This window comes from Lepisosteus platostomus, chromosome 26 (genome assembly GCF_059453375.1).
Source record: "Lepisosteus platostomus isolate fLepPlt1 chromosome 26, fLepPlt1.hap1, whole genome shotgun sequence".
NCBI classification, from domain to species: Eukaryota; Metazoa; Chordata; class Actinopteri; order Semionotiformes; family Lepisosteidae; genus Lepisosteus; species Lepisosteus platostomus.
In genome coordinates, this window is record NC_142636.1 from 13772193 (window position 1) to 13799975 (window position 27783).

General features: G+C 56.9%; 1 protein-coding gene across 2 annotated transcripts; it reads left to right on the plus strand.

Annotated features, from left to right (window-relative positions):
- Window positions 1-1256: 1256 nt before the first annotated feature.
- LOC148640264 (nectin-2) lies at window positions 1257-27257 on the plus strand. 2 transcript variants are annotated; one of them, XM_088620524.1, is made up of 9 exons: window positions 1257-2311; window positions 10226-10579; window positions 10678-10971; window positions 11818-11935; window positions 12286-12434; window positions 23513-23648; window positions 24596-24653; window positions 24798-24881; window positions 25337-27257. In XM_088620524.1, exons 1-9 carry the CDS (start codon window positions 2248-2250, stop codon window positions 25466-25468), a joined length of 1389 nt encoding a protein of 462 aa, XP_088476650.1. In that variant the 5' UTR covers window positions 1257-2247; the 3' UTR covers window positions 25469-27257. The 2 variants fall into 2 exon arrangements, with proteins under 2 accessions (XP_088476650.1, XP_088476649.1); XM_088620523.1 differs by lacking the exons at window positions 23513-23648; window positions 24596-24653; window positions 24798-24881; window positions 25337-27257 and adding an exon at window positions 13628-16706 and having other exon boundaries at window positions 1264-2311.
- Window positions 27258-27783: the final 526 nt, after the last annotated feature.

The following is a 27783-nucleotide window of genomic DNA, read 5'->3' on the forward strand; positions in this document are numbered from 1 at the left end:
GCTGAAGTATTGTTATTAGTAGTAGCAGTATTAGTAGTATAAGTATTAGTAGTATGAAGCTGAAGTATTGTTGTTATTTTTAGTAGTATTAGTATTACGAAGCTGAAGTATTGTTATTAGTAGTAGTAGTATTATGAAGCTGAAGTATTGTTATTAGTAGTAGTAGTATTATGAAGCTGAAGTATTGTTATTAGTAGTAGTATTAGTATTATGAAGCTGAAGTATTGTTGTTGTTATTTTTAGTAGTAGTATTATGAAGCTGAAGTATTGTTGTTGTTATTAGTAGTAGTAGTATTATGAAGCTGAAGTATTGTTATTAGTAGTAGTATTATGAAGCTGAAGTATTGTTATTAGTAGTAGTAGTATTATGAAGCTGAAGTATTGTTATTAGTAGTAGTATTAGTATTATGAAGCTGAAGTATTGTTGTTGTTATTTTTAGTAGTAGTATTATGAAGCTGAAGTATTGTTGTTGTTATTAGTAGTAGTAGTATTATGAAGCTGAAGTATTGTTGTTGTTATTAGTAGTAGTAGTATTATGAAGCTGAAGTATTGTTATTAGTAGTAGTATTATGAAGCCGTGTCTATGTCTGTCTTGTTCTGAATTAGACGCCCATGAGTGGGACACACTGCCGGCGGGCTGTCCGTGGGTATCGGGGTATCGGGGTGTCGAGGGATCGCCGTTTCTCGGGATCTGCGCCGCGTGTGAATTTCCCCGTGTCCCCGGGAGAGAGGGCGGCACGCGGGGGCCAGCCCTTGGGAAGCTTCTGGAATTCCACTCGCGCGCGGAAAGTCCCTACCGATTCCTGGCCGGGAGGGACGGTTCGGTATCGCTTTCGATTCAGCCCAGCGAGGCGTCATCCGGCTGCGCGTCTCCGCTTGATGTCAGCATTTCCGGAACCGGCGGTCCAGACAGTCCAGGCAGAAACTTGCTGGACACTGGACAATGCGGGGGACAGTGTGAACAGTCCAAGTTAGAGTCAATTGGGGACTGGACAGTGAGGGGGACAGTCCAGGCTGGAGTCTCCTGGACACCAGGCAGTGAGGGGTACAGTGTGGACAGTCCGGGCTGGAGTCTCCTGGACACTGGGCAGTGAGGGGGACAGTGTGGACAGTCAGGGCTGGAGTCTCCTGGACACTGGACAATGAGGGGGACAGTGTGGATAGTCTGGGCTGGAGTCTCCTGGACACTGGACAGTGAGGGGGACAGTCCAGGCTGGAGTCTACTGGACACTGGACAGTGAAGGGCACAGTGTGGACAGTCCGGGCTGGAGTCTCCTGGACACTGGGCAGTGAGGGGGACAGTGTGGACAGTCAGGGCTGGAGTCTCCTGGACACTGGACAATGAGGGGGACAGTGTGGATAGTCTGGGCTGGAGTCTCCTGGACACTGGACAGTGAGGGGGACAGTCCAGGCTGGAGTCTACTGGACACTGGACAGTGAAGGGCACAGTGTGGACAGTCAGGGCTGGAGTCTCCTGGACACTGGGCAGTGAGGGGGGCAGTGTGAGAGTGAGCCCACTGCCACAGTCATGAAGATCAGAGGCCAGACTCTGACCCTGCGGTGACAGTGTCCGTCCTGTCGCACTCAGTGACCACGGCTCGCTACTCGACGCCGGCCTGGGCACCTGCTGTGTGGAGTCTGCATGTCGTGTGTGTGTGTGTGGGCTCAAGGCCCTGCTCTCTAGGCCAGCTGCTTCCCCGTGAGTGTGCGTCGGACCGGGGTCCTGGTTCGGGTTCGTGCCGTTTCATAACAATAATTAAAAAAAAACAACCAAAAAAAAAAAGACCTTCGTGCCACCGCGCGAGGCGGAGGGGGAAGTTCCCAAATTTCCCTGGGAGCTGCCGGGCCCGGTCCCGTGACGCAGCCGTGACGTCACCGCCCCGCCCCTCCCCGGCGCTGGCCAGGCGGCAGCGGGTGCGTCCCTCCGCCAGAGTCCACCCCGCGCGGCACGGAGCGAGCCTCACGAGCGCCACAGCCTCACAGCCTGCCCGCACGCGCGTCCACCCCCCGGGAGCAGCGAGCAGGGCGCGAGGCGGAGCCCGCGAGGAGAGCGAGCGAGCGAGGGAGAGAGCGAGCGAGCAGAGCGGAGCCTCGAGACGCCGGGAAGTCTTTGTGTTCCGGCCGCTTCTTCACTCGTCTGGAGGAACGAGGAAGCAGGAAGTTTCTGTTCGGCTGTCCCCGGAGTTTGGATTCCCGCTGCTCTCGGAGCCGAGCCGAGCCGGACCGGACCGGACCGCACCGGCGCGATGGCGAGACCGCTGTCCAGGGAGGGCGCGCTGACCGCGCTGGCCAGCCTGCTGCTTGTCCAAGGTACGAGGCTCGGGAGCTCAAAGTCCGCCCCTGGGCTCGGTTCGCGGCGGGTTAGTCTCGCCTGGAGGGAGTCCCGCCCGCCCGCCGAACTCCTCCTGGCGCTGGGCTCGGCGGGGCTGCCTCCTGGGCTTTCTGTGCTCTTAAAATGGCGGAGACGTACACTCTTCAGCTACCTGTTATTGGAGTTCTCCCTGCGCGGCCCTGAGCACCGCCCCCCCCCCGTGCCTCCCGAGTTTCGGCCGCCATGTTGCCCAAGGTGTGGCTGCGACACAGGTGCGATGGCGTCCGCCCGGCGGGGGCTGGGCTGGGCTCGCACCCGGGGCCCGGGGGCGAGCCGTGGGAGTGGGTTCGGTGACGGAGCGGGGTGGGCTTGTCAGCAGTGGGAGAGATTCGTACAGTGTTAGTGGGGTAAACGGTTTCCTTATTTGCAAACTTTGGTCTTATGTTTGTCGTGTCTGTGCCAGTATCAGTGGTGTGTCAGTACCAGTGGGGTGTCAGCTCCGCGCCAGTATCAGTGGGGTGTCAGTATCAGTGGGGTGTCAGCTCCGCGCCAGTATCAGTGGTGTGTCAGCTCTGTGCCAGTATCAGTGGGGTGCCAGTATCAGTGGTGTGTCAGCTCTGTGCCAGTATCAGTGGTGTGTCAGCTCTGTGCCAGTATCAGTGGTGTGTCAGCTCTGTGCCAGTATCGGTGGTGTGCCAGCTCTGCGCCAGTATCGGTGGTGTGTCAGCTCTGTGCCAGTATCGGTGGTGTGTCAGTACCAGTATCAGTGGTGTGTCAGTATCAGTGGGGTTTCAGCTCTGTGCCAGTATCAGTGGTGTGTCAGCTCTGTGCCAGTATCGGTGGTGTGCCAGCTCTGCGCCAGTATCAGTGGTGTGTCAGCTCTGTGCCAGTATCGGTGGTGTGTCAGTACCAGTATCAGTGGTGTGCCAGTATCAGTGGTGTGTCAGCTCTGTGCCAGTATCAGTGGTGTGTCAGCTCTGTGCCAGTATCAGTGGTGTGTCAGCTCTGTGCCAGTATCAGTGGGGTGCCAGTACAAGTGGTGTGTCAGCTCTGTGCCAGTACCAGCTCTGTGCCAGTACCAGTGGTGTGTCAGCTCTGTGCCAGTACCAGTGGTGTGTCAGTACCAGTGCCAGCTCCGTGCCAGTATCGGTGGTGTGTCAGCTCTGTGCCAGTACCGGTGGTGTGTCAGTACCAGTGGTGTGTCAGTACCAGTATCAGTGGGGTGTCAGTACCAGTGGTGTGCCAGTACCAGTGCCAGCTCTGTGCCAGTATCAGTGGGGTGCCTGTGCCAGTATCAGTGGGGTGCCAGTACCAGTGGTGTGCCAGTACCAGTGCCAGCTCTGTGCCAGTATCAGTGGTGTGTCAGTACCAGTATCAGTGGGGTGCCAGTACCAGTGGTGTGTCAGCTCTGTGCCAGTACCAGTGGGGTGCCAGTACCAGTGGGGTGCCAGTACCAGTGGTGTGTCAGCTCTGTGCCAGTATCAGTGGGGTGCCAGTACCAGTGGGGTGCCAGTACCAGTGGTGTGTCAGCTCTGTGCCAGTATCAGTGGGGTGCCAGTACCAGTGGTTAACCAGTACCAGTGCCAGCTCTGTGCCAGTACCAGTGGTGTGTCAGTACCAGTGCCAGCTCTGTGCCAGTACCAGTGTAGGTGCTTGTTGTTTGTTGCTGGGGTACTGTGCGTGTGGAGCTTGCATGCTGTCCCTGTGCTGTGGGTGGGCTGGCCCTGGTGTGTGTGTGTGTGTGTCTGCCCTGCCGTGTGCCCGAGCCGGGAGACGGGTCCTGTCTGGTCCAGAATGTTGGGGGGGGTGTCTGTGATTGGAGAGGAGCTGGATCGGTGGAGGGGGGGGGGGGTTCCCACAGTTCATCTCGCGCAGCTCAGGGGAGACTGCTTAAGGCGGTTGCCACGGCAACGGCTTTCCAAATCCAGAACCCGTGGGTGGGTTTGTGCCGGAGACTGGGGGCTTGCTGGCGGCGTGGGGGGGGGCCGTCCTAGGAGCAGTGGTGGGGTTTGAAGCGCAGTGAGATCCCAGGCAGCGGCGGCCGAGTTTTTTAGGGACCTGGGTTCGAGGGCCGTCGGGAATTTACAGGCCCTGGAGCACCGAGGATTAACCCCCCGGCTCACCTCTGACCCCTGACCCCTGGGAGCCCAGCTCCAGAATCGCCCTGGCCTGGCGGCGTGGAATCGTCTCCCTCGCTGCTCCCAGGAGTGAGTCAGCTGGCCTGACCGTGAGTCAGTGTCACAACAGGCACGTCCGCTCGCCGTTTCACGTTCGCCCCGTCTCCTCTCCCTGTCGGGGCCCCCCCCCCCCACTGGGAGGGGGGCAGACACCCCAAGGCCCAGAGGGAGCCACTCTGCTCAGCGGCGTGACTCTGTGACCCCAGGGGAGTCTCCCTCTCGCATTCCTTCGCCATGTATGGCAACACTGAGCTGGAGCCATTACTGTGGTCCCTGGAGCTGGTACCTCGCTCCCGTTCTCCCCTCTGCTGCTGTGCCTTCACGCCCCCCCCATCCTCTCGGCGCGTGACTGGGCTTTTCCAGCTGCTGCAGTTCACTGCAGCTGTGCTTCCACTGTTGGGGACGCAGATCTCTCCCCTCTCTCAGCCCTCAGCCCCGATCTGCTGCTGTTGCAGAAGCAGATCTCGCCCCTCTCTCAGCCCTCAGCCCCGATCTGCTGCTGTTGCAGATGCAGATCTCGCCCCTCTCTCAGCCCCGATCTGCTGCTGTTGCAGAAGCAGATCTCGCCCCTCTCTCAGCCCTCAGCCCCGATTTGCTGTTGCTGCTGTTGCAGAAGCAGATCTTGCCCCTCTCTCAGCCCTCAGCCCCGATCTGCTGCTGTTGCAGAAGCAGATCTCGCCCCTCTCTCAGCCCTCAGCCCCGATTTGCTGTTGCTGCTGTTGCAGAAGCAGATCTCTCCCCTCTCTCAGCCCTCAGCCCCGATCTGCTGCTGTTGCAGAAGCAGATCTCGCCCCTCTCTCAGCCCTCAGCCCCGATCTGCTGCTGTTGCAGAAGCAGATCTCGCCCCTCTCTCAGCCCTCAGCCCCGATCTGCTGCTGTTGCAGAAGCAGATCTCGCCCCTCTCTCAGCCCTCAGCCCCGATCTGCTGCTGTTGCAGAAGCAGATCTCGCCCCTCTCTCAGCCCTCAGCCCCGATCTGCTGCTGTTGCTGCTGTTGCAGAAGCAGATCTCGCCCCTCTCTCAGCCCTCAGCCCCGATCTGCTGCTGTTGCAGAAGCAGATCTCGCCCCTCTCTCAGCCCTCAGCCCCGATCTGCTGCTGTTGCTGCTGTTGCAGAAGCAGATCTCGCGCCCCTCTCTCAGCCCTCAGCCCCGATCTGCTGCTGTTGCAGAAGCAGATCTCGCCCCTCTCTCAGCCCTCAGCCCCGATCTGCTGTTGCTGCTGTTGCAGAAGCAGATCTCGCCCCTCTCTCAGCCCTCAGCCCCGATCTGCTGCTGTTGCTGCTGTTGCAGAAGCAGATCTCGCCCCTCTCTCAGCCCTCAGCCCCGATCTGCTGTTGCTGCTGTTGCAGAAGCAGATCTCGCCCCTCTCTCAGCCCCGATCTGCTGCTGTTGCAGAAGCAGATCTCGCCCCTCTCTCAGCCCTCAGCCCCGATCTGCTGCTGTTGCAGAAGCAGATCTCGCCCCTCTCTCAGCCCCGACCTGCTGCTGCGTGCTGGAGGCTCACAGTCTCACGTTCGTGCTGCATCATCGCCGCAGGGGGCGAACCGCGCCGACGCGGCTTTTTAAAAGATCCAGGGCCCCCTGTACGGCGTGTAGGGCTGTGGCGCTGCGGGCTCTGTAAACGAGACGGCGCGCAATGCGGGGATGAGTACTTTAACACGGCGTTTACACAAGCCGTCGCCTTGGGAACTGCTGATAAAAATGACATCACGTGGCGCCAGGGACTTTTCCTCCTCTCCGGCTCCCTTGCTCCCCCTGTGACGCTGAAGTGCTTTCATCTTCTCTGGATTATTTATGTGCTCGGTGTCGGTATCTCCCTGCTCTCTCTGTCTGTCTGCAGTGCCCCTCTTCGTCCTCAAAGAAAGATCGCGACGCGGATATACACCGCCTGACTCGCACCTCCAGGGAGAGAGAGAGAGAGTGTGTGTGTGTTGGGGGGGGTGTTTGTCAGCTGATTTTTATGAAGATGTTGCGGGCCAGGTAGATGACAGCTGGGACTCGATCCGCAGTCTGAGCAGAGACTCGGCTTCCTCTCCCAGCGCTTCAGGCAGAGCTAATCAAACTCAGGTGATGCTGATTGAACTGAGGGTTCCCTCTCTGTCGGAGCAGGTAAAGGTACAGATGAGCTGGACTGAGTGTCTCTACGGTGACTCTCCAGCTCTGATGATGATGAAGGAGTGTTAGTGTGAAGATACAGAGGAGCTGGACTGAGTGTCTCTACAGTGACTCTACAGCTCTGATGATGATGAAGGAGTGTTTGTGTGAAGATACAGAGGAGCTGGACTGAGTGTCTCTACGGTGACTCTACAGCTCTGATGATGATGAAGGAGTGTTAGTGTGAAGATACAGAGGAGCTGGACTGAGTGTCTCTACAGTGACTCTACAGCTCTGATGATGATGAAGGAGTGTGAGTGTGAAGATACAGAGGAGCTGGACTGAGTGTCTCTACAGTGACTCTACAGCTCTGATGATGATGAAGGAGTGTGAGTGTGAAGATACAGAGGAGCTGGACTGAGTGTCTCTATGGTGACTCTCCAGCTCTGATGATGATGGAGTGTTAGTGTGAAGATACAGATGAGCTGGACTGAGTGTCTCTACAGTGACTCTCCAGCTCTGATGATGATGAAGGAGTGTTAATGTGAAGATACAGAGGAGCTGGACTGAGTGTCTCTACAGTGACTCTACAGCTCTGATGATGATGAAGGAGTGTGAGTGTGAAGATACAGAGGAGCTGGACTGAGTGTCTCTACGGTGACTCTCCAGCTCTGATGATGATGAAGGAGTGTTAGTGTGAAGATACAGAGGAGCTGGACTGAGTGTCTCTACAGTGACTCTACAGCTCTGATGATGATGAAGGAGTGTGAGTGTGAAGATACAGAGGAGCTGGACTGAGTGTCTCTACGGTGACTCTCCAGCTCTGATGATGATGAAGGAGTGTTAGTGTGAAGATACAGAGGAGCTGGACTGAGTGTCTCTACAGTGACTCTACAGCTCTGATGATGATGAAGGAGTGTGAGTGTGAAGATACAGAGGAGCTGGACTGAGTGTCTCTACGGTGACTCTCGAGCTCTGATGATGATGAAGGAGTGTTAGTGTGAAGATACAGAGGAGCTGGACTGAGTGTCTCTACAGTTACTCTACAGCTCTGATGATGATGAAGGAGTGTTAGTGTGAAGATACGGATGAGCTGGACTGAGTGTCTCTACAGTGACTCTACAGCTCTGATGATGATGAAGGAGTGTTAGTGTGAAGATGCGGATGAGCTGTGTCCTTTAGTTTCCTCCCGGTTCCTTCTTCGGGAGGAAGAGTGGCTGGCAGGGGGGAGTCTGGCTCCTGTTTTGATTCCTTCAGGGACGAGGGTGACCGTCACCCCCCAGTTGTGAACCTGGCAGCGTTAAGTGGGCTTGTCTGGTGTTTATTTCTGCTGCTGCTAATCGTGTTGAGCCTGGATAAGTGCCTGGATCTCGATGACGGACGGTGCCAGCTGTGTTGGCCGGGGTCCGTGTGTCCCCCTCTCTCCCAGCCCGCTCCGGTCAGGTGATCCGCTCGTCCCTCACTCCCTGCGGCGCTGTCGTTGGCCGGCGGTGGGTGATGGGAGGGGGCGGGCCGGTTCCGACCACAGCAAGCCCGTTCAGGTGTAGTCGTGCTCAGCTGGGCTCTGAACTTAAGCTCTTCCAGTGAGCCTGTGGTACTGTGTGCCTGCGCATCTCTTCCTGCTCTACGCCTTTTTCTGTCTCTTCTCCTCTCTCCTCACCCCCTTCTCTTCTCCCCTCCCTCCCTCTCCTCTCCTCGCAGTGCTGTGATTGTGATGTCCTGTCCGCTGGCGTGTTGGAGTCTGAGAGATTCTGACGTGTTCGTGTTCGCCTCTCTGCTCTGCGTGTCGCCGGCTCATCCCTCTTACTTTCTTACTTGTCTCTCTGTCCCTCCCCCCCCCCACATCCCTTCCTCTGTAGAATGATTCTTCTCCACCTCCGGCAGCTCATCTGTAAATCTCCCCCGTTTCTCACCTGTGTTCAGTAGTGCTCAAGTAGCACAGCACCGGGCCCTGTGCTGGGGTTCTGCTGAGGCTCAGACAATGCCGGGCCCTGTGTAGAGGGTCTGCTGAGGCTCAGTCAGGTTGAGCGATCACAGGGCCTGGCGCTGTTGTGCTGAGGCTGTCAGGTTGAGCGACCACAGGGCCTGGCGCTGTTGTGCTGAGGCTCAATCAGGTTGAGCGATCACAGGGCCTGGCGCTGTTGTGCTGAGGCTCAGTCAGGTTGAGCGATCACAGGGCCTGGCGCTGTTGTGCTGAGGCTCAGTCAGGTTGAGCGATCACAGGGCCTGGCGCTGTTGTGCTGAGGCTCAGTCAGGTTGAGCGATCACAGGGCCCGGCGCTGTTGTGCTGAGGCTCAGTCAGGTTGGGCGATCACAGGGCCCGGCGCTGTTGTGCTGAGGCTCAGTCAGGTTGAGCGATCACAGGGCCCGGCGCTGTTGTGCTGAGGCTCAGTCAGGTTGAGCGATCACAGGGCCCGGCGCTGTTGTGCTGAGGCTCAGTCAGGTTGAGCGATCACAGGGCCCGGCGCTGTTGTGCTGAGGCTCAGTCAGGTTGAGCGATCACAGGGCCCGGCGCTGTTGTGCTGAGGCTCAGTCAGGTTGAGCGATCACAGGGCCCGGCGCTGTTGTGCTGAGGCTCAGTCAGGTTGAGCGATCACAGGGCCCGGCGCTGTTGTGCTGAGGCTCAGTCAGGTTGAGCGACCACAGGGCCCGGCGCTGTTGTGCTGAGGCTCAGTCAGGTTGAGCGACCACAGGGCCCGGCGCTGTTGTGCTGAGGCTCAGTCAGGTTGAGCGACCACAGGGCCCGGCGCTGTTGTGCTGAGGCTCAGTCAGGTTGAGCGACCACAGGGCCCGGCGCTGTTGTGCTGAGGCTCAGTCAGGTTGAGCGACCACAGGGCCTGGCGCTGTTGTGCTGAGGCTGTCAGGTTGAGCGATCACAGGGCCCGGCGCTGTTGTGCTGAGGCTCAGTCAGGTTGAGCGATCACAGGGCCTGGCGCTGTTGTGCTGAGGCTCAGTCAGGTTGAGCGATCACAGGGCCTGGCGCTGTTGTGCTGAGGCTCAGTCAGGTTGAGCGATCACAGGGCCCGGAACTGTTGGGCTGAGGCTCAGTCAGGTTGAGCGATCACAGGGCCTGGCACTGTTGTGCTGAGGCTCAGTCAGGTTGAGCGATCACAGGGCCTGGTGCTGTTTTCTGCATCATTAGGCCCCCGGTCTTCAGGCAGGAGTTGCTGCTCCTCTGTGGCCGCACAGAGATCGTCTGCTTGTCTGTCTCGTGCTCAACTTCCTGTCTCTATCGACCTCTGCGCTGATGGCAGCCATGGGCCATTAATTAAGCTCGTTTGACTGGCTGGGCTGGTATAGGAGGTCGGTAGCGTCACTCACATTAGTGCAGCATCCAGTGTGAACCTTTCAGGGAGAGACGGGGGACTGAGGGAGGGGGGAAATGCAGAGTTTCAGCCAGTCTCTCTGAATAATTGCATAAGTGCATAATTCTTAAATATGTTTATTAGGTTATTTAACTGTTAATGTACTGGAGTGTCCAGTCAGTGTGTCTGTATTAACCCCTCTCTCTCAGTGCAGTGTTAATGTACTGGAGTGTCCAGTCAGTGTGTCTGTATTAACCCTTCTCTCTCAGTGCAGTGTTAATGTACTGGAGTGTCCAGTCAGTGTGTCTGTATTAACCCCTCTCTCTCTCTGTCTCAGTGGTGGGGTGCCAGCACGTGAAGGTGGAGCCGGAGGTCCTCGCGTACCCGGGTCAAGACGTCACGCTGCGCTGCCAGTTTGTTCAGGACGGGGAGGCCAAGCTGACGCAGGTGTCCTGGATATGGGAGCCCGTGAACGGGCAGAAGCAAAACATCGCCGTCTTCCACCCGAACTTTGGCGCCAGCTACCCCAGCTCGCCGCTCAAGGGGCGCATCAGCTTCATCAACTCCTCCCTGGAGAACCCCTCCATCCGCATCACGGCGCTGGTCCTGGGTGACGAGGGCAAGTACACTTGCGAGTATGCCACCTACCCCAGCGGCAACGATCAGGGCACCACCAGCCTCTTCGTGCTGGGTAAGCACACATCCCTGCTGACCTCTGACCTCTGACCTCTGACCTCTGACCTCTACGCCTGGCCTGACCTTCTCGCCCACTCCCCTCGTCTCTTGCAGTCAAGCCTCGGAGCTCTGCCGACATCATCACGGTCCCCGCAGGGGACAGCCTCGTCGCCGTGGCGCGCTGCGTGGCGGCCGGGGGCCGGCCTGCGGCCGATGTGTCCTGGGAGACGGCGGCCCAGGGGAACTGGACCACTGTGCCCACGCAGAACTCGGACGGCACCGTGACCGTGACCAGCGAGTACCTGCTCGCCCCCACCAGCGGGGACAACGGCAAAGACATCAGCTGTGTGGTGAAGCACAAGACCCTGAAAATCCCGGCGAGATTCCCTCTCAAACTGTTTGTCGAATGTAAGGGACTGACCAGCTCTGTGACACCGCCTTACCCTGAGTGACACACAGTACAGCCCCTACTGGGCATCACACCTACTACAGCACTGTCTGACCCTTTGTGACACACAGTACAGCCCCTACTGGGCATCACACCTACTACAGCACTGTCTGACCCTGAGTGACACAGTACAGCCCCTACTGGGCATCACACCTACTACAGCACTGTCTGACCCTGAGTGACACACAGTACAGCCCCTACTGGGCATCACACCTACTACAGCACTGTCTGACCCTGAGTGACACACAGTACAGCCCCTACTGGGCATCACACCTACTACAGCACTGTCTGACCCTGAGTGACACAGTACAGCCCCTACTGGGCATCACACCTACTACAGCACTGTCTGACCCTGAGTGACACACAGTACAGCCCCTACTGGGCATCACACCTACTACAGCACTGTCTGACCCTGAGTGACACACAGTACAGCCCCTACTGGGCATCACACCTACTACAGCACTGTCTGACCCTGAGTGACACACAGTACAGCCCCTACTGGGCATCACACCTACTACAGCACTGTCTGACCCTGAGTGACACACAGTACAGCCCCTACTGGGCATCACACCTACTACAGCACTGTCTGACCCTGAGTGACACACAGTACAGCCCCTACTGGGCATCACACCTACTACAGCACTGTCTGACCCTGTGTGACACACTCATTATAGCAAGCATCCCCTACTGCCCAGACAACTGCAGGCGCTTTCATATGACGAGTTGTGTTAATGGACAGTGACAGTTGAGAGACATTTTAACTGCAGTGTTGGTGGTCTTTAATAATCATCCCCCCTCTCCCACAGACCCCCCACAGGTGAAGATTTTTGGGTATGACAACAACTGGTACATAGGCCGCACTGAAGCTACCTTGATGTGTGAAGCTACGGGCAACCCCAGTCCTACCAACGTCACCTGGAAACTGTGAGTTTGCTTTGCGTGTGTCACAGTATTCTTGCTGTAGCATTGTCAAAAGCTCTAGGCATGTCATATTGAAGGGCAGCCTGACCTGTTGTTGCTGAATGTGTTGTCCATAAATTAATTGGTCATTTAGTTAATTGTTATACATGTTAATTTGGTTCTAATTTTACTTTTTATTTACTGGAGTGTCCAGTCAGTGTGTCTGTATTAACCCCTCTCTCTCTCAGTGCAGTGTTAATGTACTGGAGTGTCCAGTCAGTGTGTCTGTATGAACCCCTCTCTCTCTCAGTGCAGTGTTAATGTACTGGAGTGTCCAGTCAGAGTGTCTGTATTAACCCCCCTCTTTCTTACAGTCTATCCGGACAGATGCCAGAGAACGTGGTCATCTCTCATAACAAGCTGACGGTCCTGAAAGTGGACGAAGCTGTGAACTCCACCTTCGTCTGCGAGGTGAACACCCGGCTGGGTGCTACTCGGGAGCAGATCAGCGTGATCGTGAGAGGTCAGTACTCCCGCGGCGAGCTGTACGAGGTGCAGCTGTTCCCAGACTAGAGAGCGTTTATAAGAAGAAACGCTGGTGCAAATCTAGCATTCGCAGGTGCGCACGACGGCGTGGTGGGGTGTGGTCAGGGCCGAGCCTGACTCCCTCCCTCTCCGGGCAGGATGGTCGCGGTGTCATCCTGTCTGCAGCGCTGGGCTCTGCTCCTCTGGGTGCGCTGCTCTCGTGCCGGTGTGGTGAAAAGAGCTGTGTCGCTGCACTGTTTCAGGGTAGTGCCTCTAGCTGTACTATGGCAGTATGGTGCCCCTGGGGCGCGGCTTCGCGGTAGTGTGGTCGCGCGATGCCCCTGGGGCTCTGCTTCGCGGTAGTGTGGTCGCGCGGCGCCTCTGGGGCGCGGCTTCGTGGTAGTGTGGTCGCATGGTGCCTCTGCGGCGCGGTAGTGTGGTCGCGCGGCGCCTCTGGGGCGCGGCTTCGTGGTAGTGTGGTTGCGCGATGCCCCTGGGGCGCTGCTTTGTGGCAGTGTGGTCGTGCGATGCCTCTGGGGCGCGGCTTCGCGGTAGTGTGGTCGCATGGTGCCTCTGCGGCGCGGTAGTGTGGTCGCGCGGTGCCTCTGGGGCGCGGTAGTGTGGCCCTATGGAGTCTCCCTCTGTCCCCAGAATCGGGGTCCCCTGGCCTGCTGGTGGGCCTGCTGCTCCTGCGGTCACTGGTGCCGACGCCTGTCCAGAGGTCAGCGCCGGGCGCGCAGGCCCGGGTCTGGCTGAGAGTCTTGCTGGCTTCTCTCCAGCTCGGCCGTCTGCCGTTTCAAACCCACATCCCAGAGGTCCCGGGGTCGGTGCCCGGAGAGCATTCCTCGCCCTCGCCTCCCTCCGTCTCGGAGGACACCCGCTGCCCTGCGGCCAGAACTTCCCGGTGTGACGCAAGTGGGGAGACGACCCCCCCCCCCCAACTGAACCCCAGTTTTTTCGCGGGGGACTAAGATAGCAGTAGCTAGAGCCTCTCGTCAGCCTGCTCTCCGACGGCCGTGAGCCTCTCTCCCGCACCTGGGCGGGGTGGGGGGGGGGCGGAAGGGGGCCTGAGCCCACAGGCCCCCGCCTGCGCTGGGAGAGAGATGTCTGGGTGCGTTGTTTGGTCCGCCAGAACCCAACCAACCTTCCCCTCTTTCTCTCCCTCCCTCCCCCCCCCCTGTGCCCCTGCAGAGGCCCGGGAAACAGGCACCCCAGCGGGCGTGGTGGCGGGCGCCGTCATCGGGACCCTCCTGGCCCTGCTGCTGCTCGGCGCTCTGGTGGCGGTGTTGTACACACAGCACCGGCGGCACAAGGGCGCCTACCGGGGGGGCAGCCAGGGCGCCTACGACATCAAGAAGCGGGTCTTCGGCGGGAAGAAGGGCGACAACAACAACGGCGCCCCCGTCTACACCTTCCGCGAGGACGGCTCCGACACGGTGGCGGAGAAGTCCAGCGCCCTCCAGCAGGGCGGCGGCGCCCCCCCCACGGCCCAGGACATCCTGCTGGGCGGCGAGATGGACGAGGGCGAGAAGAGGAAGTTCGACGGGCTGGGCGAGGACGAGGACGAGAGCTACGACCGCTTCGACGAGAGCCGGCCCGTGCTGCAGCTGCGCCGCGCGGGAGACGACGGCGGCGAGGACGGCGGCTACCTGGACGACGACATGGAGTCCCAGAGGGACGGCTCGGTCATCTCCCGGACGGCCGTCTACGTGTAGGGGCCGGGGGGGGACGGGGGACGGACTGGGACGGGGGGAGGGGGGGGTGGGGTGCGGACCGGGCCCGACCGGGCCGGACGAACAGACGGTAGATATGAAGGAGAGGCGGACAGGGACGCGGCGCCGCCGGGGGTATCATCACGGACCCTCGCGGCTGACCGCCAGCTCCCAGCGGAAGCGGTCTGGCCGTCCTGCGGACTCGGCCCTGATTTTCAGACTTACCAGCGGCACGGCCCTCCCCCCGACAGCCCCACACCTGCACTGCCTGAAGTGGGGTGCTCAGGAGAGGGTCCCCCTGCGCCCCCTGTGGGCCAGGCCGAGGAGCAGCCTGAGCGCTGTCTCTTGTGTTGGGGGTGGGGTGGGGGATATTGTATATACAGCCGTGACCTTCGTGTTATCGCAGTTCTGGGTGAATATTTTATACGCTGCATGTGCCACTTCAGTCATGGATCAGGGAGAGGGATCCTGTACATCTCGCTGTTGGTCAGAGCAGCCAGTGTTGTGAGGTCAGACCACTCTCGTATCGCAACAGTGGCTGGTTCTGTCATGATGTCAGACCGCTCTGAACATATCGCAACAGTGGCTGGTTCTGTCATGATGTCAGACCGCTCTGAACATATCGCAACAGTGGCTGGTTCTGTCATGATGTCAGACCGCTCTGAACATATCGCAACAGTGGCTGGTTCTGTCATGATGTCAGAGTGCTCTGAACATATCGCAACAGTGGCTGGTTCTGTCATGATGTCAGACCGCTCTGAACATATCGCAACAGTGGCTGGTTCTGTCATGATGTCAGAGTGCTCTGTACATATCACAACACTGACTGGTTCTGTCATAATAACAGACCCTTCTGTACATATCACAACACTGTCTGGTTCTGTCATGATGTCACACCACAGTACCAGTACCACAATACTAATCACACCACACTACTCCTACCACAGTACTGACCACTACTGATAAAAACGTGTTTGTTCTTAACCAATTTTAACTTAATTTAATGTTCTGTGACAACAAGATTTTGCTGTTTCCTAATGGATGTTTTTTATTTGCTGTAATTAAAAGGTGATAAATTTCTTCAAATGTGAGATTAAGATTTTTATATAAAAAGCTTCATGAGATTTTATATTTATCAGGAGATGTATTTGAAGAATGCTGCTGCTTCAGGTAGTGCACTGGAGACCTGTTCTGTCTGGCAGGGAAGAGCTCCAGCCTGCAGCACTGGAGTGTAGCTGTGAGGTGCTGCACCAGATTCTGTTATTCTGCCTGCTGGAGAGCTGTGCACACTCCAGAGGAAGCTGTCGGCTTTCTTAGAAACTGAATGAACTTTAAAAACCGGTTTGTCAAATGTGCTCAATAGGGAAAGCAAAGAGATCAATGAACCTAACAATGGAAACCGGACACCCCAGTTGTTTTCCCACACTCAGTGCTCAGCCCTGCTCTCCTCTCTCCCTTATCTCTACTCTGGGGGGAGAGGAATTTGCTGACTTGGCTTTGCTGGCTGAGTGTGTCTGCTGTATAGATAACGGAGACTGAGACAGTCCCCAGAGTCCCGGTTCAGCCCGGTCAGGGACAGTCGAGGCTGAGAGAGTCTCCAGAGTGCCAGTCCAGCCTGGTCAGGGACAGTCGAGGCTGAGACAGTCTCCAGAGTCCCAGTCCAGCCTGGTCAGGGACAGTCGAGGCTGAGACAGTCCCCAGAGTCCCAGTCCAGCCTGGTCAGGGACAGTCGAGGCTGAGACAGTCCCCAGAGTCCCAGTCCAGCCTGGTCAGGGACAGTCGAGGCTGAGACAGTCCCCAGAGTCCCAGTCCAGCCTGGTCAGGGACAGTCGAGGCTGAGACAGTCCCCAGAGTCCCAGTCCAGCCTGGTCAGGGACAGTCGAGGCTGAGACAGTCCCCAGAGTCCCAGTCCAGCTTGGTCAGGGACAGTCGAGGCTGAGACAGTCCCCAGAGTCCCAGTCCAGCCTGGTCAGGGACAGTCGAGGCTGAGACAGTCCCCAGAGTCCCAGTCCAGCCTGGTCAGGGACAGTCGAGGCTGAGACAGTCCCCAGAGTCCCAGTCCAGCTTGGTCAGGGACAGTCGACGCTGAGACAGTCCCCAGAGTCCCAGTCCAGCTTGGTCAGGGACAGTCGAGGCTGAGTTGCAGTGCCACAGTCCCAGTCCAGCCCGTTAGTTTGCGGTGATCAGTCCCACAGTCGCAGGAAGAAAAGGTTGTATGCTAATGTCACGGCCTTCGCCTGCTGGCTGCTGTCGATTCCAGAGCAAGCACTGAGCGTGCCAGGGAAATCGTGTCCCTCTTTAATCGTGTGGACGGAGGCTTTGAAAGTTTTACACTGCCAGCTGAAACGGGGAGTTATCCGCTGCTGATTGCTTTATAGGTGGAGAGTTTTGTGTCTTACTGCTGTTGACCTCTGACCTCTGTCCTCAGAGCCACAGAGGAGCGGTTGTGCTCCTGGCTCGGGTGTTGCGGCAACATCTCAGGACAGCCTGCACCGCTGTCCTGCTCTGTCTCCTCACTTCCTCTTCTTGTCATTAAAGTTTTTGTGATTTTTTTTTAAGACGAGTCTGGTGTGTTTCAGGGGGGGCGTTGCGGGGAGACGAGGCTGGATCCGGCCTGGGTGAAGTGGGAAGGGAGGTGGGGGGGGATACGGGGTTCAGGGCCGGGTCTGAAGACGGGGGCGTCTTCTTTGGGAGCTCCGCGGGTCCGCTCGGTGTCCTCGACTCTCCTCGCTCGGGGCGGAAGTAGGTCCGGTTACTTCTGCTGCTGGGTGCGGAGGGATACGGTTACACTGCCCGTGAGCAGCCGGCGGCGTGACACGCTGCTCTTCCTTTCTTCCCTCTCTCACGAGAGGTGGAGAGATCCGGTTGAGCACACGGCCGCGTCGGTCATGTGGGGCGGTTTCAAACGGGCCGTCTGCACGGGACCAGAGGTCAGCCTCTGGCCCGGGAGCTTCTGCAGTACCGCGGGCGGGGAGGCCCAGTCCCCTTCACCCTTCCCGGTGCCCGCTGTCCTGTCGAAGCTGGGGGGGGCGAGTGAGAGTGAGAGCGACTGGTCTGTGGGACCGGAGCCGGGCTCCTGCGCTGTTCTGATTCGGAAGAGCAGCCCTGTGACCTGGAAGTGATTTTGATGCGATGTTCTGCGCGACTGCGTGGCTGCTGGCGGATTCCCACTGGTGTTGAATTCACCCTCCACTGACTCCCCTCGTCTCGCGCCTGGTGGCAGAGCTCTCCTGTGCTCCATCCCGGCTCTGTGTCTCTCCTGCTGCTGCTGCTCCATCCCGGCTCTGTGTCTCTCCTGCTGCTGCCTTCCCCAGTGTCTGACTGACCTTCCCCACTTCAGCAGAGTCAGTCTGGCCAAAGCAATTTCAATTCTAGATTGTTTTTCCTGATCACATTGTATGTGTGTTTAGGGACATATGGTAGGACAGCTGGTCCAGTGGTTCAGGTCCAGTCCTGTTAGACCAGGAGAACAGCTGGTCCAGTTGTTACAGTCCAGTCCTGTTACACCAGGAGGACAGCTGGTCCAGTTGTTACAGTCCAGTCCTGTTACACCAGTAGGACAGCCGGTCCAGTGGTTCAGGTCCAGTCCTGTTACACCAGGAGGACAGCTGGTCCAGTGGTTCAGGTCCAGTCTTGTTAGACCAGGAGGACAGCTGGTCCAGTTGTTACAGTCCAGTCCTGTTACACCAGGAGGACAGCCGGTCCAGGTCCAGTCCTGTTAGACCAGGAGGACAGCTGGTCCAGTGGTTCAGGTCCAGTCCTGTTACACCAGGAGGACAGCTGGTCCAGTGGTTCAGGTCCAGTCCTGTTACACCAGGAGGACAGCTGGTCCAGTGGTTCAGGTCCAGTCCTGTTACACCAGGAGGACAGCTGGTCCAGTGGTTCAGGTCCAGTCTTGTTAGACCAGCAGGACAGCTGGTCCAGTGGTTCAGGTCCAGTCCTGTTAGACCAGGAGGACAGCTGGTCCAGGGGTTCAGGTCCAGTCCTGTTACACCAGGAGGACAGCCGGTCCAGTGGTCCAGGTCCAGTCCTGTTAGACCAGGAGGACAGCCGGTCCAGTGTGGGTGTGTGTGAGTGTGTGTGTGCGCGTGTGCTCAGGTGCAGGGGTATGTGTGTGTGCGCTCAGCTAGTGTGCAGTGTGCTGTAATGAAGCTCAGGCTGGTCTCCCTGTCAGACAGGTACAGCTGCAGGCAGGCTCCTGCCACTTGACCTGTTTCACTCATTCCTGAGCAGACACAGCAGAGCGTGGGGGAGGGAGGGAGATGGAGATGCAGATGAACAGCAGGAGGAGATTTAGGGTCTGGCTCCAAAAATTCAACAGCTGAGCAGCCAGAGGCGCTGGGAGAAACAGACCCACCGAGGCCTCTGTGTGCCTCGTCCTCCTCCAGGCTCGCTGCTGGATCTTCCTGTGTCCTCTCCTCTCCCTCCCTCCCTCTCGGTGCTCAGTGTGGAGTGGGACGGGCCCATCCTGTGCTTTTGGTTTCTGACACACTTCCTGCTGGGTAAACGGGGAGGGAGGGAGAGGGTGAGTTTCGATGAGCTGTTTGTCATTCCTGTGTGTCTGGTTTCAGGGTGTGTCTCTGCCCATGATTGCGTGCATGACAATGCAGGAATGCAGTCTGGCGAGACAGGCTGTTGTGTGCTGATGAAGCTTCAGGACGTCAGGCAGGAAGCTAGACTCACTGCAAAGCTTTTCATTGACGTGTTAAAATGCACATCTCAATCACATTAGTCATGTGTGCTCTACTGTATAGTGTATTCAATTCAATTCAACTTTATTGTCATTAAACTTACACAGGTGCATAGTATAATGAAAAGTGTTTCTCATTAGTCACTCAGGTGCAGTATATAAATAGGACAGAAGATAAGACAATAGACAGTTACACAATAGCAATAACAGTAACATGTACTGTAATAACATAACATAAATAACGTAATCAAGTAATCAAAACGGTGCAAAATTCCGCAAACAGAAAATTTAACAGGACAAAAACAGTGCAAGGTAATTCTTGGAACAGTGCAAAAAAAATAGTATGGTTAAAAGTAGTATGGTTAATTAATAAATATTAAATATTATTATGCCTGTTACAATTTTACTGGGCTATCGAGGGGACAGTACAATTCTGGCTTACGTGTGTGTGTGTGGTGTAGGAGTACAGTTGTTGTGGGTACAGGAGGACGCTAGGAGAGATTCTAGTCTATAGCATTCTGTGCTGGGCTGTATGCTGTACTGCACTGTGCTACACCTGTGCTGTATGTTGTGCTACGCTGGGCTTATACAGTACTGCACTGTGCTACTCGTGTGCTGTATATTGTCCTACCCTGGGCTGTATGCTCTACTGCACTGTGCTACACCTGTGCTGTATATTGTCCTACGCTGGGCTTATACAGTACTGCACTGTGCTACACCTGTGCTGTGTATTGTCCTACGCTGGGCTTATACAGTACTGCACTGTGCTACACCTGTGCTGTATATTGTCCTACGCTGGGCTTATACAGTACTGTACTGTGCTACACCTGTGCTGTGTATTGTCCTACGCTGGGCTGTATGCTGTACTGCACTGTACTGTGTATTGTCCTACGCTGGGCTGTATGCTGTACTGCACTGTGCTACACCTGTGCTGTGTATTGTCCTACGCTGGGCTTACACAGTACTGCACTGTGCTACACCTGTGCTGTGTATTGTCCTACGCTGGGCTGTATGCTGTACTGCACTGTGCTACACCTGTGCTGTGTATTGTCCTACGCTGGGCTGTATGCTGTACTGCACTGTGCTGTGTATTCTCCTACGCTGGGCTGTATGCTGTACTGCACTGTGCTACACCTGTGCTGTATGTTGTCCTACGCTGGGCTTATACAGTACTGCACTGTGCTACACCTGTGCTGTGTATTGTCCTACGCTGGGCTGTATGCTGTACTGCACTGTGCTACACCTGTGCTGTATGCTGTACTGCACTGTGCTAGAATAATGCAATGCCACACCAGACTGCACTGTGCTAAAATTAACTGCTCTGTGCTGTACTGTTCTGTACTTCCCCCCGACTGATGACAGTTTTGCACATCACCCCTGTGGTGCAGCTGCAGATGCAGCGTGATCAACAGTAACAGACTCTGACAGGCCGTTTTGCAGCGATGATGCAGACAGTGTGTTTTCCCCGGCTGCAGCTGAGATGTCAGGCGGCCAGCTGTGAGACTAATGCCTTTGACGGGGCGAGACCGCCGAGCCGAGGCGGCAGGAATGGTTTTCCGAGAGCGTGGTGAGGGAGGAGGGCACGTGTGACATCCTGGCATTTCCTTCCTGAATTCACAGGTCGGCATGAGCTGGGTTTGTCTCACACCGTTCTGCTCATGGGCAGATGTTTTAAACTTCGTTATGAAAAATATCTGACTTAAAAGGGCTGCAGGGAACTCTTGAGCCCACTTCTGTTTCAGGTCCAGTCGTGTTACACCAGGAGGACAGCAGGTCCAGGGGTTCAGGTCCAGTCCTGTTAGACCATGAGGACAGCCGGTCCAGTGGTTCAGGTCCAGTCCTGTTACACCAGGAGGACAGCCGGTCCAGTCGTTCAGGTCCAGTCCTGTTAGACCAGGAGGACAGATGGTCCAGTCGTTCAGGTCCAGTTCTGTTAAACCAGGAGGACAGTCGGTCCAGTCGTTCAGGTCCTGTTCTGTTAGACCAGGAGGACAGTCGGTCCAGTCGTTCAGGTCCAGTCCTGTTAGACCAGGAGGACAGCCGGTCCGGTGGGTCAGGTCCAGTCCTGTTAGACCAGGAGGACAGCCGGTCCGGTGGGTCAGGTCCAGTCCTGTTATGAGTAATAAGAGCTAGGCTGTCCAGGCTGGTGCGCTGGTGGACGTGGCGAGTCTGTCTGCTGTCACTGTGGCTCAGGCAGCTGCCCGTGTTGTAATTCCCGCTGGCAGTGAGCACACTGCCCCCGCCCGCCCAGCTCAGGGAGCGGGCCTCATCGCTGACCGCGGTCAACTCGCGCAGCACGGCAGCACAGCGTGGCGTGACGCTGCTCATGGCCACAGCACGGGGAGCACAGGCTGCACGCAGCTCATGGCACAGGGACGCGCTAGCGGGGTGCGCGTCCCCTGTATCGCTGTGCCCAAGCAGAAGAGAATCTCTGACCATCCAGGGACCCCAGAGTCTCCCCCTCTCTCCCTGACTCTCTCCCCGGCCTCTCTCTCTCTCTCTCTCTCTGGTGCGAGTGGTTTTCCTGGCCGTGTGGAGAGAGGCGGAGAGGGGGAGGGGACCAGTGAAGGACGGGTGAAGATCGGAAATGTCATCTGACAAGAGAACGCTTCTCCTCCCGGTGCTCACAGACCTTCCCGAGCGCCTGAGTTGCTCCTGGCGACAGGAGCTCTCCGTGTGTCTCGGCTTCCACATCCGAGTGGATTTATTACTAATCCTGCTGACTGTCCCCATTGTCGCTACAAATCACGAGACCCACTGGAGCCGGAGCCACATTCCCAAAATACTACTGCAGTGAGGTCAGGACCCGCCCCTCTACTGCAGTGAGGTCAGGACCCGGCCCCTCTACTGCAGTGAGGTCAGGACCCGCCCCCTCTACTGCAGTGAGGTCAGGACCCGGCCCCTCTACTGCAGTGAGGTCAGGACCCGCCCCCTCTACTGCAGTGAGGTCAGGACCCGCCCCTCTACTGCAGTGAGGTCAGGACCCGCCCCCTCTACTGCAGTGAGGTCAGGACCCGGCCCCTCTACTGCAGTGAGGTCAGGACCCGCCCCTCTACTGCAGTGAGGTCAGGACCCGCCCCTCTACTGCAGTGAGGTCAGGACCCGGCCCCTCTACTGCAGTGAGGTCAGGACCCGCCCCTCTACTGCAGTGAGGTCAGGACCCGCCCCCTCTACTGCAGTGAGGTCAGGACCCGCCCCCTCTACTGCAGTGAGGTCAGGACCCGCCCCCTCTACTGCAGTGAGGTCAGGACCCGCCCCCTCTACTGCAGTGAGGTCAGGACCCGCCCCCTCTACTGCAGTGAGGTCAGGACCCGCCCCCTCTACTGCAGTGAGGTCAGGACCCGCCCTCTCTACTGCAGTGAGGTCAGGACCCGGCCCCTCTACTGCAGTGAGGTCAGGACCCGGCCCCTCTACTGCAGTGAGGTCAGGACCCGGCCCCTCTACTGCAGTGAGGTCAGGACCCGGCCCCTCTACTGCAGTGAGGTCAGGACCCGGCCCTCTACTGCAGTGAGGTCAGGACCCGGCCCCTCATGTGTCACATGTCAGTGTGCGTGTGTGTCAGTGATTCAGTGTGTGTCAGTGATTCAGTGTGTATCCCAGTGTGTGTGTCAGTGATTCAGTGTGTGTGCTAGTGTGTGTGTCAGTGATTCAGTGTGTGTGTGTCAGTGATTCAGTGTGTGTGCTAGTGTGTGTGTCAGTGATTCAGTGTGTGTGCTAGTGTGTGTGTCAGTGATTCAGTGTGTGTGCTAGTGTGTGTGTGTCAGTGATTCAGTGTGTGTGCTAGTGTGTGTGTCAGTGATTCAGTGTGTGTGCTAGTGTGTGTGTCAGTGATTCTGTGTGTGTGTGTGTGTCAGTGGCTGTCGAGGCTCCTCCTCCCTCAACAAGACCCTTAGAAAGACCCCTGTGCTCTGAGTCCTCCTGCCTGCGAGAGCAGAATTTCATTTCTTTATTAATAAGGTGGAAGATGGCTCTGTGCCGCTGGCCTGCGCGCTCTCGCCCTGCGCCGCACATCGCTCTCAATTATTTATCCCTGCCGTTCCGGTGCAGCTGGGGGGGGAGGGGCGGCGCCATCGCAGAGCCCCTCGCTGCGCTGCGAGCTCGGGCCCGGGCCCGGTTCCGGTGCAGGCTGTCCGTCCGTCGGGCCGTCACACGGCGGGGCTGTTCCGGGCCTGGGGGAGGTCGCTGTGCCCTGCCAGGTGTGTGCCTGCGAGAGAGGCCCCCCCCCGGAGGAGCACAGGGAGCGGCGATGACCTCACGGCCGGGCCTCGTCAGAGCTTGGGTCCGTCCCAGCGGCTGCAATGAGTGAAGACGTGTCTCCAGAGTGCCTCCCTGTGGTCAACTTGAGGAACTGCAGGCTGGGATCGAATGAATTTGTTCTTGCACTCCCTGTTCTTGCCTTGGGGTGTTGTGGTGGCCCTGGGCTCAGTTCCGGACCTGAACCGGGGGTGCTGTCTGCGAGGAGTTTGCATGTTCTCCCCATGTTGCTGTGGGTTTCCTCCGGTGTCCTCCCACAGTCCAAAGACACGGTTCTGCTCCAGGACTGTGTCCGCAGAGATGAGTGCCGGGCCAGGGTGTGGGTCTCTTACTGCTGTGGAATCTGTGTTGGTTCTGCTGCGAGACGGCCACAGGTCTGAATTAACCCCCCCACCCTCTCTCTCTCTCTCTCTCTCTCAGGGACCCCTGTCCCCATGAAGGGCCCGGCCACTAGCAGCATCATTGGGGGGATTATTGGGGTCATCTTGGTCCTGGCCGTCATCGGGTCCGTCATCGCGTTGGTCCGGCGCCAGCGGCTCAGAAAGGAGTGTGGAGAGTACGCCTGCCTGTTTCCCACCCTTCCTGTCTGTCTTTGTTACTGCCTGCCTGTCTGTGTCTCTTACTTCCTGTCTGTCTGTGTCTCTTACTGCCTGTCTGTCTCTGTGTCTGTCTGTGTCTCTTACTGCCTGTCTATCTGTCTCTGAGTCTGTCTGTGTCTCTTACTGCCTGTCTATCTGTCTCTGTGTCTGTCTGTGTCTCTTACTGCCTGTCTGTCTGTCCCTGTGTCTGTCTGTGTCTCTTACTTCCTGTCTGTCTCTGTGTCTGTCTGTGTCTCTTACTTCCTGTCTGTCTCTGTGTCTGTCTGTGTCTCTTACTTCCTGTCTGTCTGTCTCTGTGTCTCTTACTTCTTGTCTGTCTGTCTCTGTGTCTGTCTGTGTCTCTTACTTCCTGTCTGTATGTCTCTGTGTCTGTCTGTCTCTTCCTGTCTGTCTGTCTCTGTGTCTGTCTGTGTCTCTTACTGCCTGTCTGTCTGTTCCTGTGTCTGTGTCTCTAACTGCCTGTCTGTCTGTCTCTGTGTCTGTCTGTGTCTCTTACTGCCTGTCTGTCTGTTCCTGTGTCTGTCTGTGTCTCTTACTGCCTGTATGTCTGTCTCTGCCTCTGTGTCTGTCTGTCTCTGGGTTTGACAGCCTCTGTAAAGACACAGCTATCTGTCCAGCTCAGTGTTTCCCAGTCCTGTGTCCCGGATTTTGATCTCAGCTGCAGAAACGGGGGGGGGGGAACGACACTCATGCTCCCATGATCAGCCTTCTCAGTCTGAATCCACCTCATTTCCAACCCTGATCTGCTGCCCGAGATCTGAAACAATTGCAGGGAAGACCAAATAGTCCAATTCAAAAGCTTCCAGACACTTAAACTTGCAAAAGGGCAGCTGGAATGAACTCAGGAGATACAGGGGCAACACTGCTGAAGAAAATAACCCCCATCTCTCTCTCTCTGTCTCAGTGCTCCTCCTACACACAAGCCCCCTCCTCCCAAGAAGAAAGGAGGCTCCACTGAGGAGGTGAGTTTCCGGTCTCCTGCTTTGAGAAGTATCCCCCTCTTCCGGGTGTAACGGCTGAGTTCACATCGCTGCACTCCGAATGGGACAGAGGGGATGAAGTCATCACTGCACTGCTCTCAACAAGTCCTCTCTGTTTCTTCTTAGCTTCACAAGAGCCTCAACCCTCTGACTGAGAGCCATCAGCCATGGGACAGGATCTACTCTGAACGCAGCGCAGAACCTGTTACTGTAAGACCGGCTCTTCTGCAGATTGGACTGACGCACTGCACTGTTGCTCTGTACTGTCGCACTGTGCACGTCTGGCATGTAGCCCAGTGTAGCCAGTACACCCAGTGTGCCCAGTTTTATCAGTGTGTCCAGTGTAGTCAGTGTGCCCACAGTACTCAGTGCGCCCAGTGTAATCACTGTGTAATCACCAAGTGTGCCCCATGTCTACAGACACTGTGCACACTGGAGACACTCTGCACAGTGTCTCCAGTGTGCACAGTGTCTCCAGTGTGCTCAGAGAGCCCCGTGTCTCCAGTGTGCTCAGAGAGCCCCGTGTCTCCAGTGTGCTCAGAGAGCCCCGTGTCCCCAGTGTGCTCAGAGAGCCCAGTGTGCCCAGTGTCGCCAGTACAGGTCTCCCTCGAGTGGCTGTGTGCCTCTAGATTGATCTCTGGATTGACAGGCCTCTGTCGTTGCAGGACCTCGATGTGTACAACGAAGAGGAGTGCTTGCGCCCCCTGGAGGAGAGCCCAGCCCACGGCGACACTCACCCCATCCCGGAGCCCCAGCTGGAGCACGGCGTCGTCATGTCGCCCGCGGTGTACGTGTAGAGCCACTGCCCCCGTGCCCACGGGCATCGAGGACCGAGCAGCTGCCGCACCCCCACACCTCCGTTCCTGTGTCAGTGTCAACCCCTGTACCCCCACTTTCATCGTCTCTCTGTCAGGGTGAACCCCTGTACCCCCACATCCATCTCTGTCAGGGTGAACCCCTGTAACACCACATCAGTCTCTCTGTCGGAGTGAACCCCTGTACCCCCACAAAGTTTCTCTGTCATGGTGAACCCCTGTATCCTGGCCCTAGCGCCCCTCGGCCTCTCCATCAGAGTGATCCTGCGTCCTGCTGTCCCTGTCGGGGGTCTTGTGTTCCCCCACACTCGCAGGCCAGGGGGCGGGCAGCGTGTCGATGGAGTGTCCTCTGGGGGGGCTGTGTTGATTTTTTCTGGGGGAACAGGGGAAACAGGGCTCAGAGCTCGCAGGGCACAGGGGAAACAGGGCTCAGAGTTCGCAGGGCACAGGGCTCACAGGGCACAGCTCGCAAGGCACAGGGGAAACAGGGCTCAGAGCTCGCAGGGCACAGAGCTCGCAGGGCTCAAGGAACACAGAGATCGGGGTCACAGGAAACAAGTTACAAGGATCAGGGGTAACAGGAAACAGGTCACAGGGCACATTTTCTGTACACTGGATGGGTGGGGGATAGGGCACAGGGCACGCGGAGGACACTGGGACACTGAGCACAGCTGGCACAGGGACATACGTACTCTTGTTTTTGTGCTTTTCAGGGCTGTTGAACACTGAATTTCCTGTTCCACTGAATCTCTAACGCTAGCGCAGCACTGAAACTATGCCACTGCCGATGTGGTATTTTTAACTCTGCTCTTGGCGGATTTGCATGACGAACTTTTCCTGGTCAACAAATCCTGTTTCTTCCGAGAAGTTTAAAAGGGAATTTTTTTCTGGGGAAAAGTCGGCAGGAGATTTTCCTGCCGACTACTACAGCTTCTGCATAACACTGTTCTGTGACTGTTCTGTGCACAGGGCTGTAGTGTGATGAGACTGTTCTGTGCACGGGGCAGTAGTGTGATGGTGTGATGAGACTGTTCTGTGCACAGGGCTGTACTGTGATGGTGTGATGTGACTGTTCTGTGCACAGGGCTGTAGTGTGATGGTGTGATGACACTGTTCTGTGCACGGGGCTGTAGTATGATGGTGTGATGTGACTGTTCTGTGCACGGGGCTGTAGTGTGATGATGGTGTGATGAGACTGTTCTGTGCACGGGGCTGTAGTGTGATGGTGTGATGTGACTGTTCTGTGCACGGGGCTGTAGTGTGATGGTGTGATGAGACTGTTCTGTGCACAGGGCTGTAGTGTGATGGTGAGATGAGGCTGTTATGTGCACAGGGCTGTAGTGTGATGGTGTGATGAGACTGTTCTGTGCACAGGGCTGTAGTGTGATGGTGAGATGAGGCTGTTATGTGCACAGGGCTGTAGTGTGATGGTGTGATGAGACTGTTCTGTGCACGGGGCTGTAGTGTGATGATGGTGAGATGTGACTGTTCTGTGCACGGGGCTGTAGTGTGATGGTGTGATGAGACTGTTCTGTGCACGGGGCAGTAGTGCAATAGTACCAGGCTTTGATTGGTCTGCATTGTTATGCACTCTTGTCTGTCCTCTGACACTACATAGACTCTGGCTAAAAGGAGTGTATTTGTTTCTACATTCGACAATCACTATTTGACTCATTTTATTATATATACTTTAGTTTTGACTATGTATGATGAATGAAATCTATATATTTGCTTTTGCTGTTTTTTAAGAAATAAAATTGCAACACTAGAATTCTGTCATTCCTTCACCTGGGGAGCTGGGAGCCCGCTGGGAAGAGGAGAGAGAGGAAGAGTGTGTGAGTGAGACCGGAGTCTTGTAACTCCTGGACAGAAAGATCCCAGAGCCAGGCTCGGCCCCTGCGCCCCAGCCTAGGCAGGCAGTCCGGAGAAAAGCCTCCGCTGGGATCCAGCGCCGGAGTCCGTAAGGCACCGATGGGTGGAGTGGACTGGTCTCCCTGGAGCAGCCCCGTTGTCCCGAGTGGGAGCCAGCGCCGATGCCGGTACAGGGTCAGAGCTGGGGGGGTCGGACGGCCTTGCAGTCTCCCCAGGACAGAGCCCGGCTTCGGTGCAGCTGTCAGAGCAAGGCGCTTCTCCTGTCGGGGAGACTTCACCAGGGCTGACGCGCTGTCAAGCTGAATTATTTCCATCAGCCTTTAATTAACAACAGATACAATTAAAGTCCCGCTCGTGTTTGTTGTTAGGGACAAGCAAGCTTCACGTCGGGCTCCATTAGCTTGGAGGAGAGACTATATCAACTA